The sequence below is a fragment of the Aspergillus candidus genome, assembly GCF_002847045.1.
Source record: "Aspergillus candidus strain CBS 102.13 unplaced genomic scaffold BDW47scaffold_19, whole genome shotgun sequence".
In the NCBI taxonomy this organism is placed as follows: Eukaryota; Fungi; Ascomycota; class Eurotiomycetes; order Eurotiales; family Aspergillaceae; genus Aspergillus; species Aspergillus candidus.
This window is the reverse complement of record NW_020194024.1, coordinates 281,175-302,608: the sequence shown is the minus strand read 5'-3', so window position 1 is coordinate 302,608 and position 21,434 is coordinate 281,175. Positions and strand designations below refer to the sequence as shown.

Sequence of the window (21,434 nt, the reverse complement as noted above, 5' to 3'; positions counted from 1 at the left end):
CCCTCTCCTTCCCCTGCTCTACCTCGGTCCATCCAAGAGCATCCATGCGATCCGTTTTACCGGCTTCTTCCAAACTTGCATTACGACCTTTTTCATCGTCGAGATATCTTCTTCGTGCTCACTCGCCCTCAACTTGGACTCGTCCTAGACCGAACGCCCCTCTTGGTTTCGTTCCCCGCTCTGTCTTACCTTACCACGCCACCAGAAGAACTATGGCGTCCGCGACGACTTTTTACGACTTTGAGCCTGTCGATAGTAAGTCTTTTCCCTCTATCCAACATGCCTTCAACCAACGGCAGTCAAAAAGGAAAACAGATAAGAATATGGAATAATGCTAACATAACTTTTAGAAAAGGGCTCCCCCTTCCCTCTCACCCCCCTCAAAGGCAAAGTCATCCTCGTCGTCAACACTGCCTCCAAATGTGGCTTCACCCCTCAGTTTAAGGGCCTCGAGACCCTCTACCAGACCATCAAGGAGAAGTACCCCGAGGACTTCACCATCATCGGCTTCCCCTGCAACCAGTTCGGCAGCCAGGACCCGGGCTCCAACGACGACATCCAGTCCTTCTGTCAGGTCAACTACGGCGTCACCTTCCCCGTGCTGGGCAAGCTCGACGTCAACGGCGAAGAGGCCGCGCCCCTGTGGACTTGGATGAAGGAGCAGCAGCCTGGCCTGATGGGCCTCAAGCGCATCAAGTGGAACTTTGAGAAGTTCCTCATCTCCCCTGACGGGAAGGTCGTCGGGCGCTGGGCTAGCGTTACCAAGCCCGAGTCGCTGGAGCAGACCATCCTAGCTGAGATTGAGAAGTCTAAGAAGGCGGGGTTGCTGGCGTCGCAGCAGGCTCAGGGTGGTGGTGAACAGGCGAAGTTGTCGTAAGCGTGTGCTGGGTTGATTTTGATTCTCCTTTTGTCTACTGGTGATACCATGCCTTTTTTTATGTTGTTTCTTTCGTTACGTTGAAACTACGTGTATGTGTGTACGTGTGTACGTGTGTGTGTGTGCATTTGATTTCTTATCCGTGTTATTCATACCAGATTGCAACGCTGCATAGCGTCTGTGTTGTCCGATGGTAATCGTCATAATCGCATCTTAATATATGACACTCTCCGAATCCGCTCCTAGCCCATCTTCAGATATAGTAGACTCCATTCAGGCGGCGCCACCCTTGGGGATCAAATTCCGCAGGGAAAGATCGTACACGACGTCTTCGACTTTTTTGACCTGGACGGGTTTAGCATCTTTCTTCTGTCTCCTTCTGACAATATGACTTACGCTATACTTAATCCCATCACTCCTCTTCCGCAGGATATCATTCTTCAAGTTCAGCAGCTGGAACCCAGAGAACAGATCCTTGATGAATTGGCTGATCTGCAGCGGACGGTCATAGTCGCCGATTGTGACGGAGTTGACAGCGAGGCGGGACTATAGGATTACTTAGTAGCTAGAATATACACAGAAAGTATAAAGAAAGAGAGAGGGAAGGGGGGAACAAACCAGCTCTTCAACCATGGAGATCAGTGCGAGGAGATACTCCTCGATTGTGAGATGGAACGCATCTTGCTCTTTGAGATTGACGGGGACTGTACGTTTAGATCAACGCGATTAGTACCGCACTCACAGCGACAAAGAATGAAAAAAGGAAGGAAAGAAAGAAAGAAAGAAAGAAAGAAAGAACGCACTGTCAAGGAACTTCCCAACCTCCTCAATCGTCAAAAACGACGCTGACCCAGAGCTCTTATACTCCTCTAAACCGCCCAACCACGCGCAGAGCTCGATGGCAGAGACCTACCCGCGGAGCGAGATGGTTAGTTTACAGAATAGAATAGCATAGGCAGAGACAGACCAGATTCTGCAGTTCGCGCGTCCACACCCCGTTGTACTTGTAGAACGGGTGCTTGTCTGCCACGGCCTTCAGCGCTTGGACTTCCTGCTTCTGGGCGAGGATCTCTCTGGTGGCGTCTTCGAGGACGGGTTTTACTGGGTTGGTCAGTATATATTTATATATTGCCTGACTTGTTTGTGTTGGTTTTATTGAATTTGGTGGATTGGGGAGTAGGGGTGAGGTAAGATACATACGCTGGTTCCTGGGCGTGGAGTGAGCTCGCGAGAGGATAGCTTGTGTGGATCTTCCTAGGATGCATCAGTTCTGAACCAATAACTTGCGTGTCTTCTCTTTCTCTCTTCTATCTATCTGCATCACGCCAAAAGCAATGAACTGGATAACTGGGATATGTATACCTCTTCTAGCAAGGGTTTGTACGATATCATGAAGTTCCTAGAGCGTCCCGTCAGTCTTTTTTTCGTGCCTCATCTTCCCGCCGAAGAAGGCTCCGTCTTGGCGGGATTGGAGCGGAGGGGAGGGACTGGACTTACGTCGCGGACGGCGGCCTCCTCGTCGATCTTTGCTTGGAGGTCTTCGAAAATTCTGTTCTCGATCATGGTGGTGGTGTGATGGTTGTAGGAAGAGATTCGATGGTTGGGGTGGGGAGCCTGAGAGAGGTGAGTGGTTGTTGGTTGGAGGTTTGAGAGATGGCGGGCAGAATTGTTGATAGAGCTTCAGATAATGTTATTACACCACATTCTTTGATCCATTGTTTTTTTACTATCACCGTTATTATCATTATACATTGTTACAGTTTTCTGTGTTTGACGAAAGCGATATATTGCTGTAGTCTGATATTAGACATCACTCTCTAACGGCGTCGTCTACTTAGGATATCCTTAAAATGCCGGAAAACTCTACATACACCACTCGGACTACATACACCGTCACTCGGACAAGAAGTAGAACTTGTAGGAGTATGATAGAGGTGTCAGTCCTAGGGATATGGCTATGGGTCGAGTACGGACAGTAGGATTGAACTAAACTATATTCGTAGCTATCCACAAGTCTCTACCCTCGTTGTAAACCAAGGTACAAACCAAATTGCGACGTAGGAGACTACCAAATTACAAACGATTTCTTCTCCAATCAGCTGGATATACCAACCAAGTTGATGAAAAAAAAGGTTCGCGTCGATCGGGAGTAGTGTAAGCCCGATGACACTGTGTGGCCAGACATGCGCAAGCACAGAGGACCGGCCACGGGATCCAAAAATGAGATTAATCAAAGTTGTGTTCAGTTAGAACACTTTCAGAGATTAAACTGAAAAGAACAGATACTACACTTGATCTAAGCCAAAAGGCAAAGAGAGCTGGAGAAGAAAAGAAAAAAGATTAAACGGAGGAGGGGAGGAGGAGGTATTTATACGGTGGCCCAGTTGGTCCGTGCGAGGCTAGTCTGCTAGCGCGGTTCAAGGATGACGGAAGCGAGCGAGATCGACCACTGTCAGGTGATTAGAGACAGCCCTAACTGCAGTCCGGCAGCAACCCTAGCCACTATTCCCGAAAGAGAATCGCTCCCCGAGACTGACTGCCTTGTCTCCACCACGCAGTATCCGTCGTTTTTTTCCCTCTGATCTTCTCCCAGGCGCAGGATACTTACCTCTTTGCGACCATCTATCTATCTATCCCCCATACCAGCCCCTCCTCCCCAATCAGTCGCAATGGCTCCCGCTGTCTCTGTATGTTTCCGTCCCTGAAACCGCTTTGCTGTTCCCCCTGATGGGTAGATCGTGTGTTCTTTTCACCTTCCACTGACCGACTGGAATATGTCGGGTCAGAGGATAGGAAGAAGACACACCGACACCCCGGGGATTCGACATCAAGGAACAGTAGGCTAATTTCAATGTCATGGATGAATAGGCTCGTGGTCGCAAGGCCCAGAAGGTCACCAAGAAGGTATCTATTCAAATCTCTCCACTCTTAACGAGAACAGCCCTAACCAGAGTCACCTGTATAGTTCACCATCAACGCTTCGCAGCCCGTGAGCGACAAGATCTTCGACCTCTCCGCCTTCGAGAAGTTCCTCCACGACCGCATCAAGGTCGAGGGCCGCGTCGGCAACCTCGGCGACAAGATCGTCATCTCCCAGGCTGCCGAGGGCAAGCTTGAGGTCGTTGCTCACATCCCGTTCTCCGGTCGCTACCTCAAGTACCTGTACGTTCGCCCGCCTCCACCTACCTCATCCGGAGGGAAACCACGACTTGTTGAACGAGCCAGTACTAACTATAACCAGGACCAAGAAGTACCTCAAGAAGCAGCAGCTCCGTGACTGGATCCGCGTGGTCTCCACCTCCAAGGGCGTCTACGAGCTCCGCTTCTACAACGTCGCTTCCGAGGAGGCTGATGAGGAGGAGGAATAGATTATTCGTCTATTTTCGCTTTCTCGTGGGGATTTTAGATACCAAAAATAAATTAAAAAAAACTTAGCAAATGATTTGAAATATATTCAGTTGTTAAATTGGGGTTTTTCATTGTTGCTTAGTGTGTTGTAGGTTCTTATCTTGTAAGCCGTATAGTAATGAGGCTTGTTTGGTGGGGTCTCTTGTTCGAATGCTGAAGTAGTTTGGGATCTTTGGTCATCGTGTGGCTGGGCTAGACACAGTATCTACTATGTGTGATCGCCTTCTTTAAAAAAGGCTGTAACTGTAAGGCAGCCTTTGTGTCTATCTCTGTCCGGTGGTCCTTGTGCTACAGGCGTTATGAACCGAAGACATTTGAATTGATATCAATCGTTCTGCATGCCAAGTGGTCTACCATCATCCTATTCCGTTGGGTATCATAAACGAACTATTATATGCCAAATTCGTGAGAAATCAACCACTACTCCCGCGCTTATGTCCAGCCCCAGGCCCCAGACCACGAACAGGTTCAGAACCCGTCACACCAGGAGGCGGAACGAGGCGGACGCCCTCAATACGCCATCCCTTCGCCCGGAGAGTCTTCCAAGTCTCCGCAGCCTTGACCCTCACCAGATCGCCCGTGGCGACTGCATCCTCCCGGGAGTCGTGGCCTCTGTTTCCACCCGTCTGGATATCCCGATCGAGATATCTCTTGCTGAGGATCTTCAGGCTCGTGCGGAGGGGCAGGCCCCGCGGGTGCGGGTACAGGAGGACCGTGTCGATGATGGTCGGGTGGATGATGCGGCTGGCGTTGAGGTCGTTGTCGATTGCGTGGCCGATGAGCGGGGTGTCGGGCTGGAGGAGCGAGAAGAGGAGGGAGCGTGCGGCTGCGGGCGAGTCGACGACTTGTAGTGGGGCGGACTCTTCCTGCGATGGTGCGGTGCTCCCGTATGGTGCTGCTTTGGTGTAATGCTCGGGGAAGACGCCGGAGAAGCGCGAGTTGAGGTCTAGTACCTCCCCTATGGGCCGTACGAGGACGTCGAGCAGGGGTTTCCCTTCGGGCCAGCTGACGGCTGTTAGGCGGATGAGCTCTAGGCCAAGGGTTGTGTATCCCATTTCGCAGTCGAAGCACACGGGCGACTGGGGGCCTTTGTCTGGTTGTGCTGGGGTCTCGGCGAATTGGAGGACTGATGCGAGGCGTTTGGTTTCCGAGACTTTAAAGACGTGCGAGTTGCCTTTCGTGCAGCCTGAGGAGGTTCCTAATGTCTCGTTGCAGCAGCTGTAGTATGCCTCTCGATGGCCGGTGATGTGGTCGGTTTGTTTCCTTGTGGGATAAAGAGGCTTGCCCGGATGGTAGGTGCATTTGCCCCCCGTGGTGAGTGAGCCGTCCTCGCGACGACCGGGAAACACCTGGAATCGGCCACCGCACCGATCGCATTTCTCCCAGCCCTTGGATTCGATGACGCCCTTCTTGGCGCCCTCGACTTCCTCCTGCGTGGGGGGCCTTGTCACGTAACCGTGGTTTTCTAGGCCATTTAGAGGAGTGATCAGCTGGCTCGCGAGCGCGATCTCCTCGTTGACGGTCATGCCGGTCGTGAAAACTTTGGGCTTCGCTTCTGGTGTCACCGGCGCAAGCTTATAGTATCTCTCATTCAAATGAGCCTTGACTTCTTTGGCCCAGTCCTCCTTGCTCATTTTGGAGAGCTTCACAATCCGAAGCTTGATGACATTGCCGTATACGCTTGCGTTCTCCCGTGCAAACTTCTCTTCTTCGTCCAACGCCATGATGACCAGTTCGTTGGGGGTTAGAACCAGGTGTTTCTCGGTGTTGTCTTTGTCTTTGGCCACTTTGTTGTTCAGGGCAGCCATCGCGCCATGCAGCTTGGTCAGGATAGACAGCCGCACGCCGTGCGTGGCTGGCGTTTTGGGAATCATCCGGGGGTTCAGACTTTCTCTAGGAGCTCGTCTCGGCGGGAGACGAGATTCTGATGGCTCTGGTCTGGAAGGGACCGCTGTCGCTTGTGTCGACACTGGTCTTGAAGGCGGCGGCGTAACTGCTCGGGACATTGATTGAATCTTCGAGGGTCCTTGGCTTGCAGACTTAGCCTTAGCATCGTTGCCACTAGCCACCGCTGGTGTATCTCTCGGTATGCTAGATTCGCTTTTCGGGACCGGTGACGGCCGCTCCTTCGGCGCATGTCTTGGCTGCTCTTTTTGAGAAAGACCACCACTCTGGGTAACCCTTGCATCTAGCTTGGGTTTCTTCCGAGCTGGAACCTCCGCCGCCGTCTCATCATTCTGCACGAGTTGTGAATCGTCCGCCGCGGAGGGCTCATCAAAGGGAGTGTCGACACCCTTATGAGAGAACATGCATGTCAGGAGAGAACATTGGGAGCCCTCCGGACAAGGGACCTCCTGGAACAGGCCCAAGGTAGCAAACATGGTGATAAGAATAGATATGGTCGTCAATGGTCGTGGGGACAACTGGTGATAGAACAGTAGACACGGTTGAACTAAGTCGGGAGGAGTCACAGCTCATAGCCTTCCTATACCTAGAGTATGTACCCAAATGCTGTAGATACCCAGAAGTGACTGATATCCAACCTGCCAGAGAAGACAGATGTGTCCAAGGCGTTGTGGCTGTTCAGTCCTCAGCTCTGACCACGTGCAGTCCGCTAGAAACTCAGCCGGCAATGGCTCACGCAGAAAGATTAGCCCATCCCAGCCAAATCATACCAACCAGTCTATTGCTTGGTCTTCACTGTCTGAGTGTTCAGGAGTACCATGTTTGGTAGAAAGAAGACAGACGGGGAGATGATCGCAGCCAAGATGTTAAAGTGCAAACACCCCCAAATAACACAAAGTTCTTATCTTATCGTCCGGTCCCGTGGATGCTGAATAATATGATGCCTGATAAGTTAGGCGTCAGTTCCAATGTCGGAATGACGTCCTACTGTTACAGCTGTATATTGCAGGATATAATGTTTTAATTTTGGAATTGTTGGGGATCGCCCATACGTTGATTTTCTCGGGATTGTCTGTACTACGTGCAGTAAAAGTTAAGCAACATGGTAGAGCGTATTGCTCACTAGTGACTTAATTGCTGACATTGGACTCGCCACATGTAGAAGTTCTATGACATGTATGACTGAAGACATCCAATTGATATTTTACCTACGCTCTGACTAGACGGAATGGAATCATCACTTAGGCATCATAATCTCATTATATCATATCTAGTAATTCTTGCCATGCATCCTCTTAGACTAGGAAAACACGAAGAGATCCGAGTTGGAATAAAAACGGTGTCCCCCTCTGCCAAATGTAATTTTTCACCTGAAACGCCACTGGTGGATCCATGCCCTAGTACTCCTCCTATAGAAAAGAACATGCAATTAAGAAAGAAGGATGAAGGAAGAAGGTTGTCCGTCCCTGGGCAAAGACGCCCTCGCAGGGGAATGATCCGAGCCCGAGAACGAGGGGCAATCAGGTATCAGTAAAAAGACCGTGGTGGCAGTAAACCCAGGACCACGAATATACGGCGGGTGGCGAGAAAGGAGGGGAAAAAGGAAGCGTGTGGAGAACTTCGCCGCAAAAGCGCGCCAATCAGTTATAGATGGCACCCGACTGCTCGGTTTTCTCGCCCTCAAATTCCTTGGGGTTCTTCTTGAATTCGCGATCCATGGCGAACTTCACAGCCCCCAGGACGTCGTCGGTGACCTGCTTGGGCGGATAACGCGGCTCCATGCCCTCCTGATAGACGCCGGTCTTGACCAGAATCGAGTACCAGGTGGCGTCGCTGATGCGGTCGAACTCGTTGGTACCGCGGACGTCGGACTCGGGCGTGTCGCCAATGAAATAGACGGTTCCAGGGGGTTTGTTGATCCCGTGAATCTCCTGGCGCCACTGCTGCAAGAGCTTGGTGGCAAACTGGAAAGTACCCAGCTGGGGCTTGCCGAAGGCAGTCGTCGCGAGGTCCTTGCCGGTGATCGTTTTGTAGAGGGCCTCCAGGGAGGCACGGAGCGCACCCATGCCGAGCCGGCAGTGCTCGTGGGACGTAGACCAGACAACATCAGTGTGGGAGAAGAACACGGGAGGTCCCTCTTCGTGGGTCTCAGACCGGGTGCCCAGGTGACCGTTCTTGGTCATGATCACGTCCAGAATAATCTGCTGGTCGCCGGCCCAGTCACGGCTATCGGCGAACACGAAGATGGCGTCGATTTTGGTGTTGGAGAGATCGCGGGCCCGGGAGTTCTCGAACTCGTCGTCGGTCAATTTCCGGAACGGGGTGGTGTCCTGGCGGGTTTTAATGATGTCGCCGGGGGTGATCACGTCCTTGAATCCGTAACCCTCGGCCACGACGCGGCATTTCTCGCCTTCGCCACCGACCACGAGCACGGTGTTGTATCTTTCAACCATTTCTCGCATGGGGGTGTGGCCGCAGATGAACTGGCCGGTGGACACCTCGATTTCGAGTTGACGACTGAGGTCTAAACATCGTTCTTCCTCAGTCTTGCCACCACCATTTGTTAAGAAAATATAGGGACTAGACGGAAAAGTTAGACAATCAATCTAGTTCAGGCCAGGGAGGCAAGGGAAGACATACACTTTCACCCCATAGGGATTCTCTCCATTAATATACTTCAAAGCATCAACCGCCTCCGGAATCGGTTTCCCGCCTCTCATAAGGACGCCATCGATGTCGAACGCAAAGGCAAACTGGTCCGCCGTAGCGACAGGCCGCTTGTCGATGGGCTCAGCATTTGCAACGGGGTTTCCGCCCGAAGACACATTCTTTTGCGGTTGTTGTTTCGTCATTTCCCTTTCGATGGCTGATATTTCGGGGTCGGTGGGAGGTATTAAGTCCTTCGGAGGCACGACGACGTTGGGACCAGTAGGGAGATCGGTCCGACGTATATCCAGACCGGGGACCTGGCTTTCTAATCCGTGGGTGGTCGCCATTGACATGTTGTGGTACAGTTTGAACGAGGGGTGGAGACCGGATAACTGGTTTTGGTAACACTGGTGGGGCCTCTGACGGAGTATTGTGAGGTTGATCGCCACTAGAGTATACTATACTCCGTATCTTCTAGCAAACAAAAGCGCTAGTCGAGAGTTGGTAGAGTTGGGGTTTGTGCGAGACACTGATTATATCTGGGACAGTTGGGAGGAAGAGGGCGGAGATACTGAGAACGCGCGGGGTGACACTGCTGATTATATACGGTTACTCGAAACCGCTGTCACTGTAGTTGCGAATCGACACGTTGGAAGGACGATCAGGGTCGATATCGAATACAAAAGTCAAGTTAAAAAGTTGTCGAAACAGACCAGAAGTACTACACTGAACGTGGAACTAGGGCCCCATTAAATAAAACATGAGAGTCTATGGAGAAGCCACCCGTGGGTCCGTCATTGACGACATCGCGGCTGACGATTCTCGATAATAGAATTCTTATTATTCAGGAAGAGGCCAACCTCATTGCCAGGTTTGGCCAAATATGTCCCTCAGACTGTCAATTCCAACGGCGGATCCACCCCAGGACACGCTGATTTGTTCCCCATTCGGCGGGTCTGGCACTGTCTAGACCGGTTCTGTCGTTACCATTGATATCATAGGCAAGGTTGACACCAACCAGAGATAAGATTAGACGACGAGAAGGAGTTTAAAATGGAAAGTAAAAAGGGACAAATTCTAAAAGAAGCGGTTATTATAACACACTTACATCTCTGGTAAATACAACCTATCTCCTGAAAGACAGAGAAATTCACCTCAACAATGAACCCCAAATCCCGTATAACAAGTACGAAGCAAGGAGAGATCAAGTCGCCATTATGACGTCATCGCCACAGTGTTCGGTTGCCGAAACACACCACTGCGTACCGATCAACCCCCGGCGAATCACGGACACGAAAGGGGCCACGATGATTAAGACGTCATGATGTAACTGCGGCTTAGCATCTAAACTTAGTCGTCATGATGTTATTGTTATGGTATCCGGTTGTGACTCCGTGCTCGGCCGAGCCGTAGCCAGAACGGGACAGGCTTTTTTGACTCGAAGAGATGGCATCCACACGGGATAATTCGACTTCAAGTCATGAATCATCATCAGGAGAGAAGGCTTAGGGTTGTGAACAGTCGGTTTGAGGAATTATTGGGTTATAGTTGTTTGCCCATATGCTTTCTTTCAATGACTCTCACTCTATATATAATATTAATGATTACCCAGAATCATATCACAGCAGAAATATAGTACACATGAATAGGTAGATAAACACATTAATCCACCCGAAGGATCAAGTCAGATCCTAGTCGAGAAGGCGTAAGATTGCGCTCCACCGGTACTGGTTTCTTCTTCGGCATACAGAAAGGAGTGTCGGTGGAGCGCCGACGGTCAGATGAAGCACGGGAAGCGGGATCCAGCCAGTAGTCGTCAGGAGCGTAAGGGACCGTCAAGGTGGGGGGTTGCGGTCTGCCGCGATGGATCTCCACTCTCTTGATGTCGTCGCCTCGCACAATTCGAGGCCGGGACACTATCTCTCGCACCGGGCTGACGGCTCGAGAAGGTGGAATCTGGGGATACATCCCCAGTTGTGGGGCAGGGTGGACATTATCCCGCTGCCCTGTTTTCTGCATATCGCCGACTGGTGTGCGAACCTCTCTCACGGGACTGAGAGACGTGAATCCGCCGGAGTGTCGGGACGCCCGGTGCGACCGTGAGTCCTCGTTGATATCGACGGTTTGAAAAGTGTTGACTGGATCATCCCGGGGGTTGCTGTCCGAGTGATGATTGTAAAATGAACGCCGCTGCGCGTTGCGAGACGAGAGCCGCTCGGTGCCTCTTGCGTACCCGAAATTCGGGTTGTGCCAGTAACTCGCAACATCCTTCTCCCAGCGTTCTATGGGTGAGAGACGGTGTATGTCGGCGCGTCGTGAGGGCTGGATCTTTTCGCCAGCGTTTGCGTATACTGGCTTCTTGCGTGGGTCCCACCCTCTCGGGGTCACCATGCCGTTGTGTGATTTCCCAAAGCCATACAGCATCGCGCGGGGATTGGCCGGCAATCCCATCATCGGAGGACGACCGTATCTAGGACGGCCTCCATTCCTGTAACGTCCTGCTGTACCCGGGAAATTGGGATACTGGTAAAGGCCGCCCACAACACCTCTCGAGCTTGTATCTTCTTCCTCGAACATAGTTTCGCCAGTAGCAGGGTTCAGATGCTTCTGTTGACTCCACCGCAAGGGTTCCGGGCAAAGCCCGTACGCTGGCTTGTCTGGGAGGAGGTCCGAAGCAGTTCGTGGGGAAGACTGAGTCGGTGAAGCACCAAGGTCAGAGGTAGAGGAGTAGGCAAAGCCAATCCGACCTTGGTGGCAGCTTCTTCTATGATGATTGCCATCATCGTCATCGGCTCTCGTGACTATTACTGCCGGATTGTGGTCTGCAGACTCCGGCGGCGACGGCGACACCAATCTTACCGTGTCTGAGTTGGTGTCTCCTGCGTCAGCCATAGGAGTAGGTCCTCTAGGCGTTGGCGAGGGGCGCCTAGGCGGAAGTGAGAAATCCGGAGGCTCGGACATGACCCCACCAATTTCGAAGAAGTCACGGTCCTTGGGCTGTTGGTTCCGACGCCGATATTTGCGGCAGCAGAAGAATAACACGACCCCAATTATGAAGAACCCAGATACACCAGAGGCCACGGAAACCCCTATGACTGCCCCCGCATTGAGGTGGTTAGAGCTCGGAGGCGCAGTGTCAGAAGCCGGCTGATCACTGGTCGTGCTAGAAGGATCTTCTTGTGTATTGCTGGCTGAAACAGGACTCTGGAAGCTAGTGACAGATGCGGTTGGCACATTATTCGTCGTCGTTATTCCTTGCCCGGGGGTTTCAGTCTCCGGGTTCAATGTACTTGTCGAACCGCTAATTATGCTCGTCGGTGGACTAGGATCGCTCGATATTGTGGATACGACCGTGGCGGTGATGGTGGCATGTGTCCGTGGGAGGGCTCCAGTAATCGAGTCACAAAGGGAATAGACCTTCGAGCCCAGCACAACCTCCATTGAGCACGTCGAAAGACCACATCGCAAGGCTGCCTCCCCCAAAGTGTATCCGCTCACTGTTTTCGCCCTGCACAGACATCCTAGATCCCACGCCCCGGGGCAGTCACTTTTTTGATAATCGGATGCAATGAACGCCTCGACACACTGTAACGCGCAGTTCGGGATGGTTTCGAAGTATGTGGGTTTCGACGCCGTACTTTGCACTATTTGACCTGGTCTAGCCAGGCATAGTGGAATGAGAGAGAGGACTGCTATGACCACCCAGTACATATCGGGTAGTAGCATATTGCGGCTACTTGCGAACGCCTCATTAGCGCATTGATACCTTCATAGCCAACGCGGATGAAAGTCGCTGTCAAACGCAACGCACCGAAGTAAATTGAAACAAAAGCGTCTCATAGCCCGCTGCAATATCGGATCTGCACATGGCCCCAATAATCATAAGAGCGTATAACAGACCATTTCCCTAGGAAATGCGAAAATGAAAGACGCGGGGAAGAGGTTCAAGAATCACAGTCGTCGATTGAAGTTGTCCAGAAAACTATGTAACAAGTAATAAGACGGAGAAGGAATCATTCTGAAGAATGGCGCGAGAATCATCTCGCAATTAAGCAATCAAAACCCATCCCCGCGGACTTCATCGGGTCATAGTCCGGCGTCAAGACGCAGATCCCCCTTCCACGACCGTGAGATTGACTGGCTTGGGCCTGCACAAGCGGCCATTTCGGATGAAGATGATGAAATCTTACGCCCTATAGGCGCCTTGATGAAACACTCGGGCATCGCGCCCAGTGGTGACGAGGTGGTCACCACTAACCGAGCGTGAAGGTGGTAGGCGCCCTCTCACGGTTGGATAAAGAGGAGTCGAGATACGCGCCGTGTTGGCGCCGACGCGAAGCAAACCGATGTAGGACACCCCAAGTCAGCTGACCAAGGTCGGGGTCTGGGCGCTTCTGGCCCGGAACATTGACGAGCTTATTTAATTGCAGCGCGATTGACGATCTGTCGCCTACTTCGTCTGTGGGGGGTTTTGTATACATGGATAGCGTTGAACAGTTGGCAGATTGGGTTGGAATTAACCCCCCCATAATATAGTGTCAATGAATCAGAATTTGCTACGTTGGCAGGAACTACTCTATTCTTAGAAAGTAGAGTTTCCACAGCATCTGGCCTGATAAACCAGGCAATTCATTGTTGAAATCACGGGGCTTGTGATATATCAACTCGACCATGATGACACCCCAATTCGTAACACCACACAATGACTCGACACCGCTTTTTACTAACGTCGTCGTTTCCTCACCATCCTCTTCGTCGAGTAGCTTCGGTATAACGACGAGATATTGGAGAAAAATCCTGCGTGAACATGGAGGACAGGAGCAAGAGATGGGAAATGATATTTGCGGCCCGGATGAGCCAGATTGTCCCGGGTATCTTCCTCGGAAACGTCCAAGCGTCATTCAGACGAGAGATGCTACGACAGAACGGTATCAATGCCATGGTTTCACTTACTGATGCTCGATGGGTCTGGTGGAACTCTACGACAAGGGAGGCAGGGATTCCAGCTAGTCGGCATAAGTGGGTTCAATGTGCAGAGTCCTCGACACAGGACCTCCTCGCTCATATGAACAACATCTGCGACTTTATTGACGAAATGATATCGTCCGATCTACCATCAGCGCAGTCGTTGAGCGTCCAACGACGCCAAAGCCATGGGGTAGACGACCATCCGCATGATGCACCTGCAGGAGCGGTACTCATCCACTGCGACCTGGGAGTGTCTCGTTCACCAACAATTATCATCGCCTATCTGATGCGCAAGTATGGCATGAAGCTAGAGCAAACAAGGGCTTTCGTTCAACTGAAACAGAAAGTCAAACCAAGTGCTAACTTCATCCGGCAACTGCAAATCTGGGAAGCGCTGGACTATCAAGTTTGGGAAGATGAGGAGCGAACCATTCCCAAAGCGCTATATCAAGCATTTCTCAACGACCGGGCGGTTCTTCTGCATAAAAGGGGCCTGACCGGGAATGAGCCACTCGCACCTACCAATCTTTAGTCCGGTCACAAGGGGATCGATCGATTGCCCGGACGAGCTTCCATTTCAGAGCTCCTTACCCCACTCGTCACTGTTGTTTTCAAGCGCTCCTCAACTGCATTTGTTCTTTCTTCGTCTTTCAACACGGTGTTTCGGTTGCTTCTCATCATACATTATCATATTTTCATTCGCTGGTATTCTACTTGATGGGGTCCCGGGACATAAGACGCACGGTCTTTGAGTTCGCCCGCCGAGGCACGAGCTCGTCTGAAATCAGTACTCTACGGTTTGCTGATCCTTCCGTGGAAACTACATCAGCCCCCCGTTACGTCAAATGGGACTCGACCGCGAGACCAAATGCTGCCGCGAACGATTCGGATCACGGACTATTAAACAATAAAGTTGCAGCCCCACACTACATGGCGCACCTGGAGAATGTATACGGAGATAATCTGCCAGATGAATGGGTGGACTCATTGCGCATGACGACCGTCACTAATGTTTCGTTCAGAGTCCAAGGATTAAACTGTTTAATAAGATGACGGGCGGACCTGTTTGCATAGATTATGGATCGCGACTCCAGGCGGCATAGACGGCTTTCCAAATAGATACTGATTGACCGGCGCTTAATGTCCCGTCTCATGTCACACTGCATCTACTATCACAATTAGACATCTACCGAGTTCAATACCGAGTATATGCCTGCGTTGAATACTGCAATAATTCTATGAAATCGGCACAACTCTCCCAACGACTTACGGAGGAATATCAATAGGCTTCAGACAAGACAAAGCATTGCCAATGCCATAACCCAGTTAAGAAGTTTTCCCAGAGATAAAGATCATAATTAAGGATAAAGACTACTTAAAAAAAAAAAACAGAGCCCAGGACCACAGTTGAGCTGGTATCATCCGGAACAAAAAAGACAAAAGAATCCAGCATAAGGACATAATAATCATAACAGAAAACAGTCAAGGCATAGGAAACAATCAATCAATCCCAACTCCATCGCAATGACAACACAGCGAAGCCAGAGACCACGTCGCTGACCTTCACGCAACCAAACTATCCAATGGGGGTCGCCGCCAAGTGGCGCGGCTGCATTTGGCTAGACTCGGGTGGGTCGACCATCATTCCACGGGAAAGTAGGTACTGCTGACACACATCACCGTTCCCTCCCGTTGAATTGGAAGTCCGAAAGACGGCCGACAGATTTTCCACTGAAGAAAAAAATCAATGGATCGATCGATCGAATTGATGGACCCGAATTGGCTGGCGGTGGTCGCGGGCGGTCGGATGGAAAAGAGGTTGAAAGCGGGTCTAATATTTAAAGATAATGTACCTGAAGGAAGTATTAGCGATTGCCACTTGAGCGTAGACGTAGACACATGAGGTCGTAGGGAAGGAATGGTAAAAAACATACAGAGCGTGGATGATACCGGGAATCCAGCCCAGGATGGTCAAACAGATGTTGATGAGGAGATCAGCACCGCAGCCGCGCTCCAGGAAGACACCCAGAGGGGGCAGGATGATCGCAAAGATGATCTTGCAGATGTCACTGTTTCGCGGATTAGCTGTCTGGACAGAAGCACGGGACAGACGCCCATCGGAGCGAGATGTTGGAGAGAATACTCACGAGGCGGTGAAAGGCATGGTGATCGGATGTGTCTTTGAGACAGATGAATTAAAGATAGATTGTTGGTTATTGGTTTGATTCTAAGTTGGAGAGATGGGAGAACGATAAAATACAGTAGTAAAGAGTAAAAGAAATCAGGAGAAAAGACGGGAGAGAATCGGCGGGCTCTTTAACTGTTTTTAAATCAAGGGCGGCAACTCCTAATCCACCAGAGAGAAATCATGGCACGGCTGTTTGTACCTCTCTCTAGCCCCGATAATAATAACCACCACCTACTAATTTGCCATTAATTCTACTAAAGAAATAATATTTATGGAACCCGAGAACAGGCTCAGCGAGTAATGATGCGCATTCCTCCCCATACACAGCCAAGATGGTTAATTCATTTAGGTCAGGAGAATCATGCTTTCAATGGATTGACCAGACGCGACGTCATGGATCCACACAACCCTGTGGCTCATGCGTGATGCGCATCTTTTGATTGGCGTAACGCCACTAATGAACATCATTATTCTGGGATTTCCCGCTGCCTAGACTTTTTTTTCGCATCCCGGCTTGAAGACTTGGTTGATACGGCGACACCATCGGCTGACTTTGCGTCGTCGTCGTTCATACGTGGGCATGCATCTTTCTATCCCCAGTTGACTGAAAGGTGAGAAAAGACACAGCCTCGGCTGCAAGGGATTGTCAGGCTGTCTTTTCTTTCCTCATTTCCTGGTCCCGCTGTCATGTCACCTTCTGTCAGTGAACAGTTTGCTTTATCCTGTTGCCTGGGATTGAGGCTTGGCAACTCAGGGGGTTCGAACTTCGGTGGCTATGGGAGTTGTTTCTCTCCCAGGTTACCATAATTTTTATTGGGAAGTTAGTTCCAACATGCATGTGCCTACTATAGATAAACTGAAGTCCACAGCTCCGAGGCTGACTCCATATCGAATAACAGCCAGATGGGGCGCAGTGGTGGGCCAAGAGTAGCCCTACAGCCCTATCTGCCTGGACTAATGCTGAAAATAATTCCCAGTACGCGCCAGGACCTTGAGAGGGGCGAACGGAACATTATTTGCCCCTGCTCTTTCCCTGGGAAACGGGGTTCCAACCAATCTCTTTCTTGTCGAGGTAAGGTACTTGAAGTCTCGAAATTACGCTCCCAGGTACGTCATTACTGCCAGACCTGGATAGTGTCGTCTAATCTGGCAACGTCCATGTCTATCCCAAGGTAGTGGTTTTCAAATCATCTATTCTACCAAATAGAAATGAACTATTTCTATTACAGCTACAAAAAGTGTATCAGAATGAACTAGACGGAGTCGACGTAGATGTGGGTTGGGTATACATTTTACGATATTTGTCTACAATCAACAAAGCTGAGATGGAGTAGTGTGACTGCCTAGGCGTAAGGTACATTATTCTGCACCAAAACAATCCCATCACAAGACCCCTGCAAGTTGATATCATAAGTACTTCATCATCGTCCAATTCCTCAGGATCATCTAGAGTCAAACCTCAGGAATGCTGGGGCTCAGAGCCAATGACCGAGATGTCACTGACTCCAGGTCTTGGCACCGACCGTCAAAAATGTCATCCTCCGCGAATCTGATCGCGCAAAACACCGCCCTCCCCTCTGTGAACCGCCACAAATTAGCCTGGCGATCTGGGTCAATTGGACCCATTTCTATCAACCCGATCAGTGTGGCCTCCATGCGCACATGTCGATGAAATTCGGGCTTGCCCCGGTCGCCGTGCCCACGCGGGCCACCCAGCCCTTCCGCTGGGTGTCTGGCTGTCGCTCTTTACACATCGACGCCCGGTCTCTTCGGCGAGCTCTACCTGTCGCACGGAGAGAGCATCGTCGCCAAATTTCGTCGAACACGGGCGCTCAAGCTTTCGCATACACGTGGCTGACGCAGACCCCTGAAAGTATAGTAAGCGTCTCGCGTCTTCAACAGCCGGAGCGACTGGCTAACCGTCCAAGAGACTCCCGAAGATATCTTATCTGTATCTAGCCTACCTTTACCTCCCAAATCGCTCGCGAGCCCGGTAGCTATTCCCGTCCTTCTGGCAACCCCTGCATTCGCGCAGTGGATCAACACCGAGAATGAGTTCCTCGAAAAATGGGTCAATCACTTATATCGTGACTCCGACGTGGTAGACTCTTCCGGCTCCGTCGACACGGTTGTTGCGCTGGTCGATAAACTTCCCCGACCCTTACCGCGTACCGGAGGAACCAGGGGAAACGACCATGTCGAAAAGGTGACGGAGAGCGAGGGAATGTCCGTTGTTTTTGTGAAGCCAGAACAGATCCAAGGGAAAGCAGCTCCGCCCCGTCGGCTGAGGACTATGGAAGCCGATGAGTCTGCCCTCGTGTTTTCAATCCAACAAACGGAGCCCTCTGTTCCTGAGAGAGTGGTCCATGAAGTCGGACTACGTCTGGCTAATACGATATTCGTCAACGGCAAAGAGAATACGCTGTTCGGGGCACGCTGGGCCTACAACCCGGAAGCGGGCAAGTTTGTATTGGGCCAGTCTATCGACTTGTCGAGCTGCGTTGTTACATCGACGGCGAATGCCATCCAGAGCTCTACGGTACTTCCGTTGCATCCCGTGGGTCAGCGGAGAAGGGTGATATCCAGCATGGGTAATATTCTCCGTCAGATATCGAAGCACACCGACAGCCAATCGACCACTCCGATGCCCGCGTCGTCTGAACTGGAGACAGAGCTTCCTCGCTACATTGCGGAAAACAATATCCTCGACCAGAGAGTCTCTGTCTGGGCCCTGGTCGAGGCTCCTGGTGGGGATTCGCCTACCCCGGATGGATCCCAGGAGCCCCTCACCCGGGCTATCCGGACGGGCGGTAAACTTCACCGTGTCATGAGCGGAGGAGGCGGGTGGGGAAAGAAACAGGGCCTTCTGTCACTTGACTATGAGACTAGCTTTTTGGACTCGAGTGAGACGCGTGGGCTCTGCACGATCGATCGTGTGTTTTCCGGCGATAGCCTGGCATCCGAGATAGAACTGCCGTCGTTCGGTCAAGGTGCCATGATCGATGATCTATCCGAGCTTTCCCAGGTCGCCAAGGCTGGGGATTATATCCAGTTTTTCGTCTCTGTGGACGCCGATCATTCGCAGGGCGGCTTAGACACGGCGACGTCTCAAGATGCTGTTTCGTATCAGTTCGGTGTTGTGTCCGACAGTGAAGATCCAGCCGTGCAGGCTGGCGGTGAACTGCCAAAAGACTTGACACTCATCCCTCAGCAATTTGGCGCGCTGTCTGAGAAGGCAATCACCTATCTCCAGCCTGTTGTTCGGGCCGAGCTATGTCAGAGCGAGGAGGGACTGGGAGGAGTAGAGGAGTCTCGGACGAAGTTGGATATTCCGGGGACTCGTGTTGGATTAATACTGGAATAGGCCTGCAAGGCTACTTATAGTGTATGAATAGACATGTAACATACGACACGCATGCAAATCCAACCTTAGAAACTCAGTAAAATGTTGAATACGTTGTGACGAGAGATGGTTATATGAGGCACGGGACGACGCCAAGCCGGGATCACGTGGGCGGCCGTGCTTCAGCCGCGAAGCAACAACACCCTTTGCGTCTTCGCCTCAACTCTCACCTCCAGTCTCGTCCTCAGAAGCTCTCGCATCATCGCAACCCTTTGTCTACCTGGGTGAACCTGCCCATTGTCCGCCTTTCTTAACTATTTCCTTTCTAAGATCCTCTATTTCGATTCCTTCGGGTCCACCTAACCCTCCAAAATGGCCACCGAACTTTGGTACGTAATCCCTCCGACCGGACTCCTTTTCCCAGACCCTGGGCTGTCATGCCGGGGTTATACCTCAACGTGACTCGTGTGGCCTTTTAAAGATTCGTGTGCTAATTTCTGCTCTCCGATAGCCCTGTCTATGCGGTGAGTACCACTGTCCCATGTCCACGATAGCAAAGCTCTGCACAGTCCCGACGGATCGGCTTCGTCCTCGTGTCGATGCACTCCACCACTCGGTTATGTTTTCGGGAATCATCTCTAATGGTCGTTACGTTGATAGCCCTTCTTTGGCGCGCTGGGTTGCACCTCCGCTATCGTGTTCACCTGCTTCGGTGCCGCCTATGGAACCGCTAAGGCCGGTGTCGGTGTCTGCGGCATGGCTGTCCTGCGGCCCGACCTGATCGTCAAGAGTACGTCACAAGCTTCTCAACAGATTGAAAGGAGTCTTGTGGTGGATATGAATGTGCTGACTCCGTGTGAATCACAGACATCGTCCCCATTGTCATGGCGGGTATCATCGGTATCTACGGGCTGGTCGTGTCGGTCCTGATCGCGAACGACCTGAACCAGAAGGTCCCGTTGTACACTGGTTTCATCCAGCTTGGAGCTGGTCTTGCCGTCGGTCTGGCTGGTCTGGCCGCTGGGTATGTGCTACCACGTCTTATTGGAAAAGGTTGAGGCTAATTTGGTTTAACAGCTTTGCCATCGGTATCGTCGGTGACGCTGGTGTCCGTGGAACTGCCCAGCAACCCAGACTCTACGTCGGCATGATTCTGATTCTCATTTTCGCTGAAGTCTTGGGTGAGTCATTTCTCTAAACACACCTCCGCTACTGTGTCTGATTTCCCCGCTAACCTCGGTTACCCCAGGTCTGTACGGTCTCATCGTTGCCCTGCTCATGAACTCTCGCTCGAGCATCGACGTCTCCTGCTAAGGAGCCGATCGCCCCACTGAAATTGACGTACGCACAAACCGCCAAGCGAGAGACTAAATTCTAGCCTACTCTCTTCTTTTGTACTGGGTACAACTGGAAAAAATCGCAATTGCCGAAGATCCCGAGCGCGCATCCGCTATTCTTGGGCTTTGACAGACGAGTTGGATGAGTTGGATGGGCTGCTAGGGCAGGATGTTATAATCGAGCAAGAACATATACGGACGGCACTACCCAGTGATGTAGCATTAGCTTTGAAGCAGTGGAGGAGGTGTTGTGTTAAGAGTAAACAGCATCTTACGGGTAGTGTGTTTACGCTGGGCTGTATTCTACGAATGTTCGCAGTGGTCCTAGTTAGGATCGCTACTTTGCAATGTTGAATGGTCACCTTTTTCCTCTTTTCCGGCTTCTTTTATCATTGTCGTCCTGCCTGCCTGTTTGTATCTTTTACTCTTTTCTGATTTGTAAAACTGCCTACTGCCTACCTAGCAACTACTAAGTACTTGACTGTATCTCCTGCCTACCCAACACCGCAGAGAGTCCGATCAAATCCCCATTTACAAGAGATCTAGTCTTAGCAACGCCTCGTCAAGAGCAAAGTAAACAATAGCTGAGTGAATAGAGATGAAATACTAAAGACGAAAGATACTTGAAGAATGGGGATATGTGAATAATATTGTCTATGAGCGGACTATGCGAGAGAAACTATGCAGTACGGGGGACAAAAAAAAAAAGTCAAAGTAAAGCCAAACACCACAAAGCTTAACTAGCGAATCAAAGAAAAA

General features: G+C 51.1%; 10 protein-coding genes across 10 annotated transcripts; 5 read left to right on the top strand and 5 right to left on the bottom strand.

Moving 5' to 3' along the window:
* Nucleotides 1-212: 212 nt before the first annotated feature.
* On the top strand, nucleotides 213-877 carry BDW47DRAFT_117262 (glutathione peroxidase; the record flags this gene model as incomplete). The annotated part of the gene is made up of 2 exons (XM_024815055.1): nucleotides 213-255; nucleotides 351-877. 2 exons carry the CDS (start codon nucleotides 213-215, stop codon nucleotides 875-877), a joined length of 570 nt encoding a protein of 189 aa, XP_024672546.1.
* A 235-nt stretch (nucleotides 878-1,112) lies between these two features.
* BDW47DRAFT_105006 (translin) lies at nucleotides 1,113-2,511 on the bottom strand. The gene is made up of 8 exons (XM_024812464.1): nucleotides 2,375-2,511; nucleotides 2,240-2,276; nucleotides 2,078-2,131; nucleotides 1,845-1,978; nucleotides 1,681-1,786; nucleotides 1,496-1,581; nucleotides 1,274-1,423; nucleotides 1,113-1,222 (listed from the first exon to the last, which is right to left on the bottom strand). Exons 1-8 carry the CDS (start codon nucleotides 2,438-2,440, stop codon nucleotides 1,151-1,153), a joined length of 705 nt encoding a protein of 234 aa, XP_024672545.1. The 5' UTR covers nucleotides 2,441-2,511; the 3' UTR covers nucleotides 1,113-1,150.
* A 922-nt stretch (nucleotides 2,512-3,433) lies between these two features.
* On the top strand, nucleotides 3,434-4,354 carry BDW47DRAFT_105005 (60S ribosomal protein eL22). Its single transcript, XM_024812463.1, has 4 exons — nucleotides 3,434-3,564; nucleotides 3,746-3,781; nucleotides 3,843-4,039; nucleotides 4,119-4,354. The coding sequence occupies exons 1-4, from the start codon at nucleotides 3,547-3,549 to the stop codon at nucleotides 4,243-4,245; spliced, it is 378 nt and encodes a 125-aa protein (XP_024672544.1). The 5' UTR covers nucleotides 3,434-3,546; the 3' UTR covers nucleotides 4,246-4,354.
* Nucleotides 4,355-4,619: 265 nt separating this feature from the next.
* On the bottom strand, nucleotides 4,620-7,075 carry rex3 (putative RNA exonuclease Rex3). The gene has a single exon (XM_024812462.1). It carries the CDS (start codon nucleotides 6,664-6,666, stop codon nucleotides 4,699-4,701), a length of 1,968 nt encoding a protein of 655 aa, XP_024672543.1. The 5' UTR covers nucleotides 6,667-7,075; the 3' UTR covers nucleotides 4,620-4,698.
* Nucleotides 7,076-7,777: 702 nt separating this feature from the next.
* BDW47DRAFT_23776 (phosphatidyl synthase) lies at nucleotides 7,778-9,400 on the bottom strand. The gene is made up of 2 exons (XM_024818538.1): nucleotides 8,831-9,400; nucleotides 7,778-8,770 (listed from the first exon to the last, which is right to left on the bottom strand). The coding sequence occupies exons 1-2, from the start codon at nucleotides 9,190-9,192 to the stop codon at nucleotides 7,831-7,833; spliced, it is 1,302 nt and encodes a 433-aa protein (XP_024672542.1). The 5' UTR covers nucleotides 9,193-9,400; the 3' UTR covers nucleotides 7,778-7,830.
* A 1,101-nt stretch (nucleotides 9,401-10,501) lies between these two features.
* Nucleotides 10,502-12,885, bottom strand: BDW47DRAFT_131332 (uncharacterized protein; the record flags this gene model as incomplete). Its single annotated transcript, XM_024817288.1, has 2 exons — nucleotides 12,651-12,885; nucleotides 10,502-12,572 (listed from the first exon to the last, which is right to left on the bottom strand). Exons 1-2 carry the CDS (start codon nucleotides 12,677-12,679, stop codon nucleotides 10,502-10,504), a joined length of 2,100 nt encoding a protein of 699 aa, XP_024672541.1. The 5' UTR covers nucleotides 12,680-12,885.
* A 660-nt stretch (nucleotides 12,886-13,545) lies between these two features.
* Nucleotides 13,546-14,994, top strand: BDW47DRAFT_104998 (uncharacterized protein). Its single transcript, XM_024812461.1, has one exon. The coding sequence runs from the start codon at nucleotides 13,647-13,649 to the stop codon at nucleotides 14,337-14,339; it is 693 nt and encodes a 230-aa protein (XP_024672539.1). The 5' UTR covers nucleotides 13,546-13,646; the 3' UTR covers nucleotides 14,340-14,994.
* On the top strand, nucleotides 14,433-14,994 carry BDW47DRAFT_23763 (uncharacterized protein). The gene has a single exon (XM_024818537.1). The coding sequence runs from the start codon at nucleotides 14,525-14,527 to the stop codon at nucleotides 14,858-14,860; it is 336 nt and encodes a 111-aa protein (XP_024672540.1). The 5' UTR covers nucleotides 14,433-14,524; the 3' UTR covers nucleotides 14,861-14,994.
* Nucleotides 14,995-15,141: 147 nt separating this feature from the next.
* Nucleotides 15,142-16,191, bottom strand: BDW47DRAFT_104997 (YqaE/Pmp3 family membrane protein). The gene is made up of 3 exons (XM_024812460.1): nucleotides 15,955-16,191; nucleotides 15,742-15,876; nucleotides 15,142-15,660 (listed from the first exon to the last, which is right to left on the bottom strand). Exons 1-3 carry the CDS (start codon nucleotides 15,969-15,971, stop codon nucleotides 15,639-15,641), a joined length of 174 nt encoding a protein of 57 aa, XP_024672538.1. The 5' UTR covers nucleotides 15,972-16,191; the 3' UTR covers nucleotides 15,142-15,638.
* Nucleotides 16,192-17,526: 1,335 nt separating this feature from the next.
* On the top strand, nucleotides 17,527-20,652 carry BDW47DRAFT_117257 (V-type proton ATPase 16 kDa proteolipid subunit; the record flags this gene model as incomplete). The annotated part of the gene is made up of 7 exons (XM_024815054.1): nucleotides 17,527-17,574; nucleotides 17,640-17,873; nucleotides 17,926-19,338; nucleotides 19,999-20,128; nucleotides 20,206-20,362; nucleotides 20,416-20,519; nucleotides 20,588-20,652. 7 exons carry the CDS (start codon nucleotides 17,527-17,529, stop codon nucleotides 20,650-20,652), a joined length of 2,151 nt encoding a protein of 716 aa, XP_024672537.1.
* Between the last annotated feature and the right edge of the window lie 782 nt (nucleotides 20,653-21,434).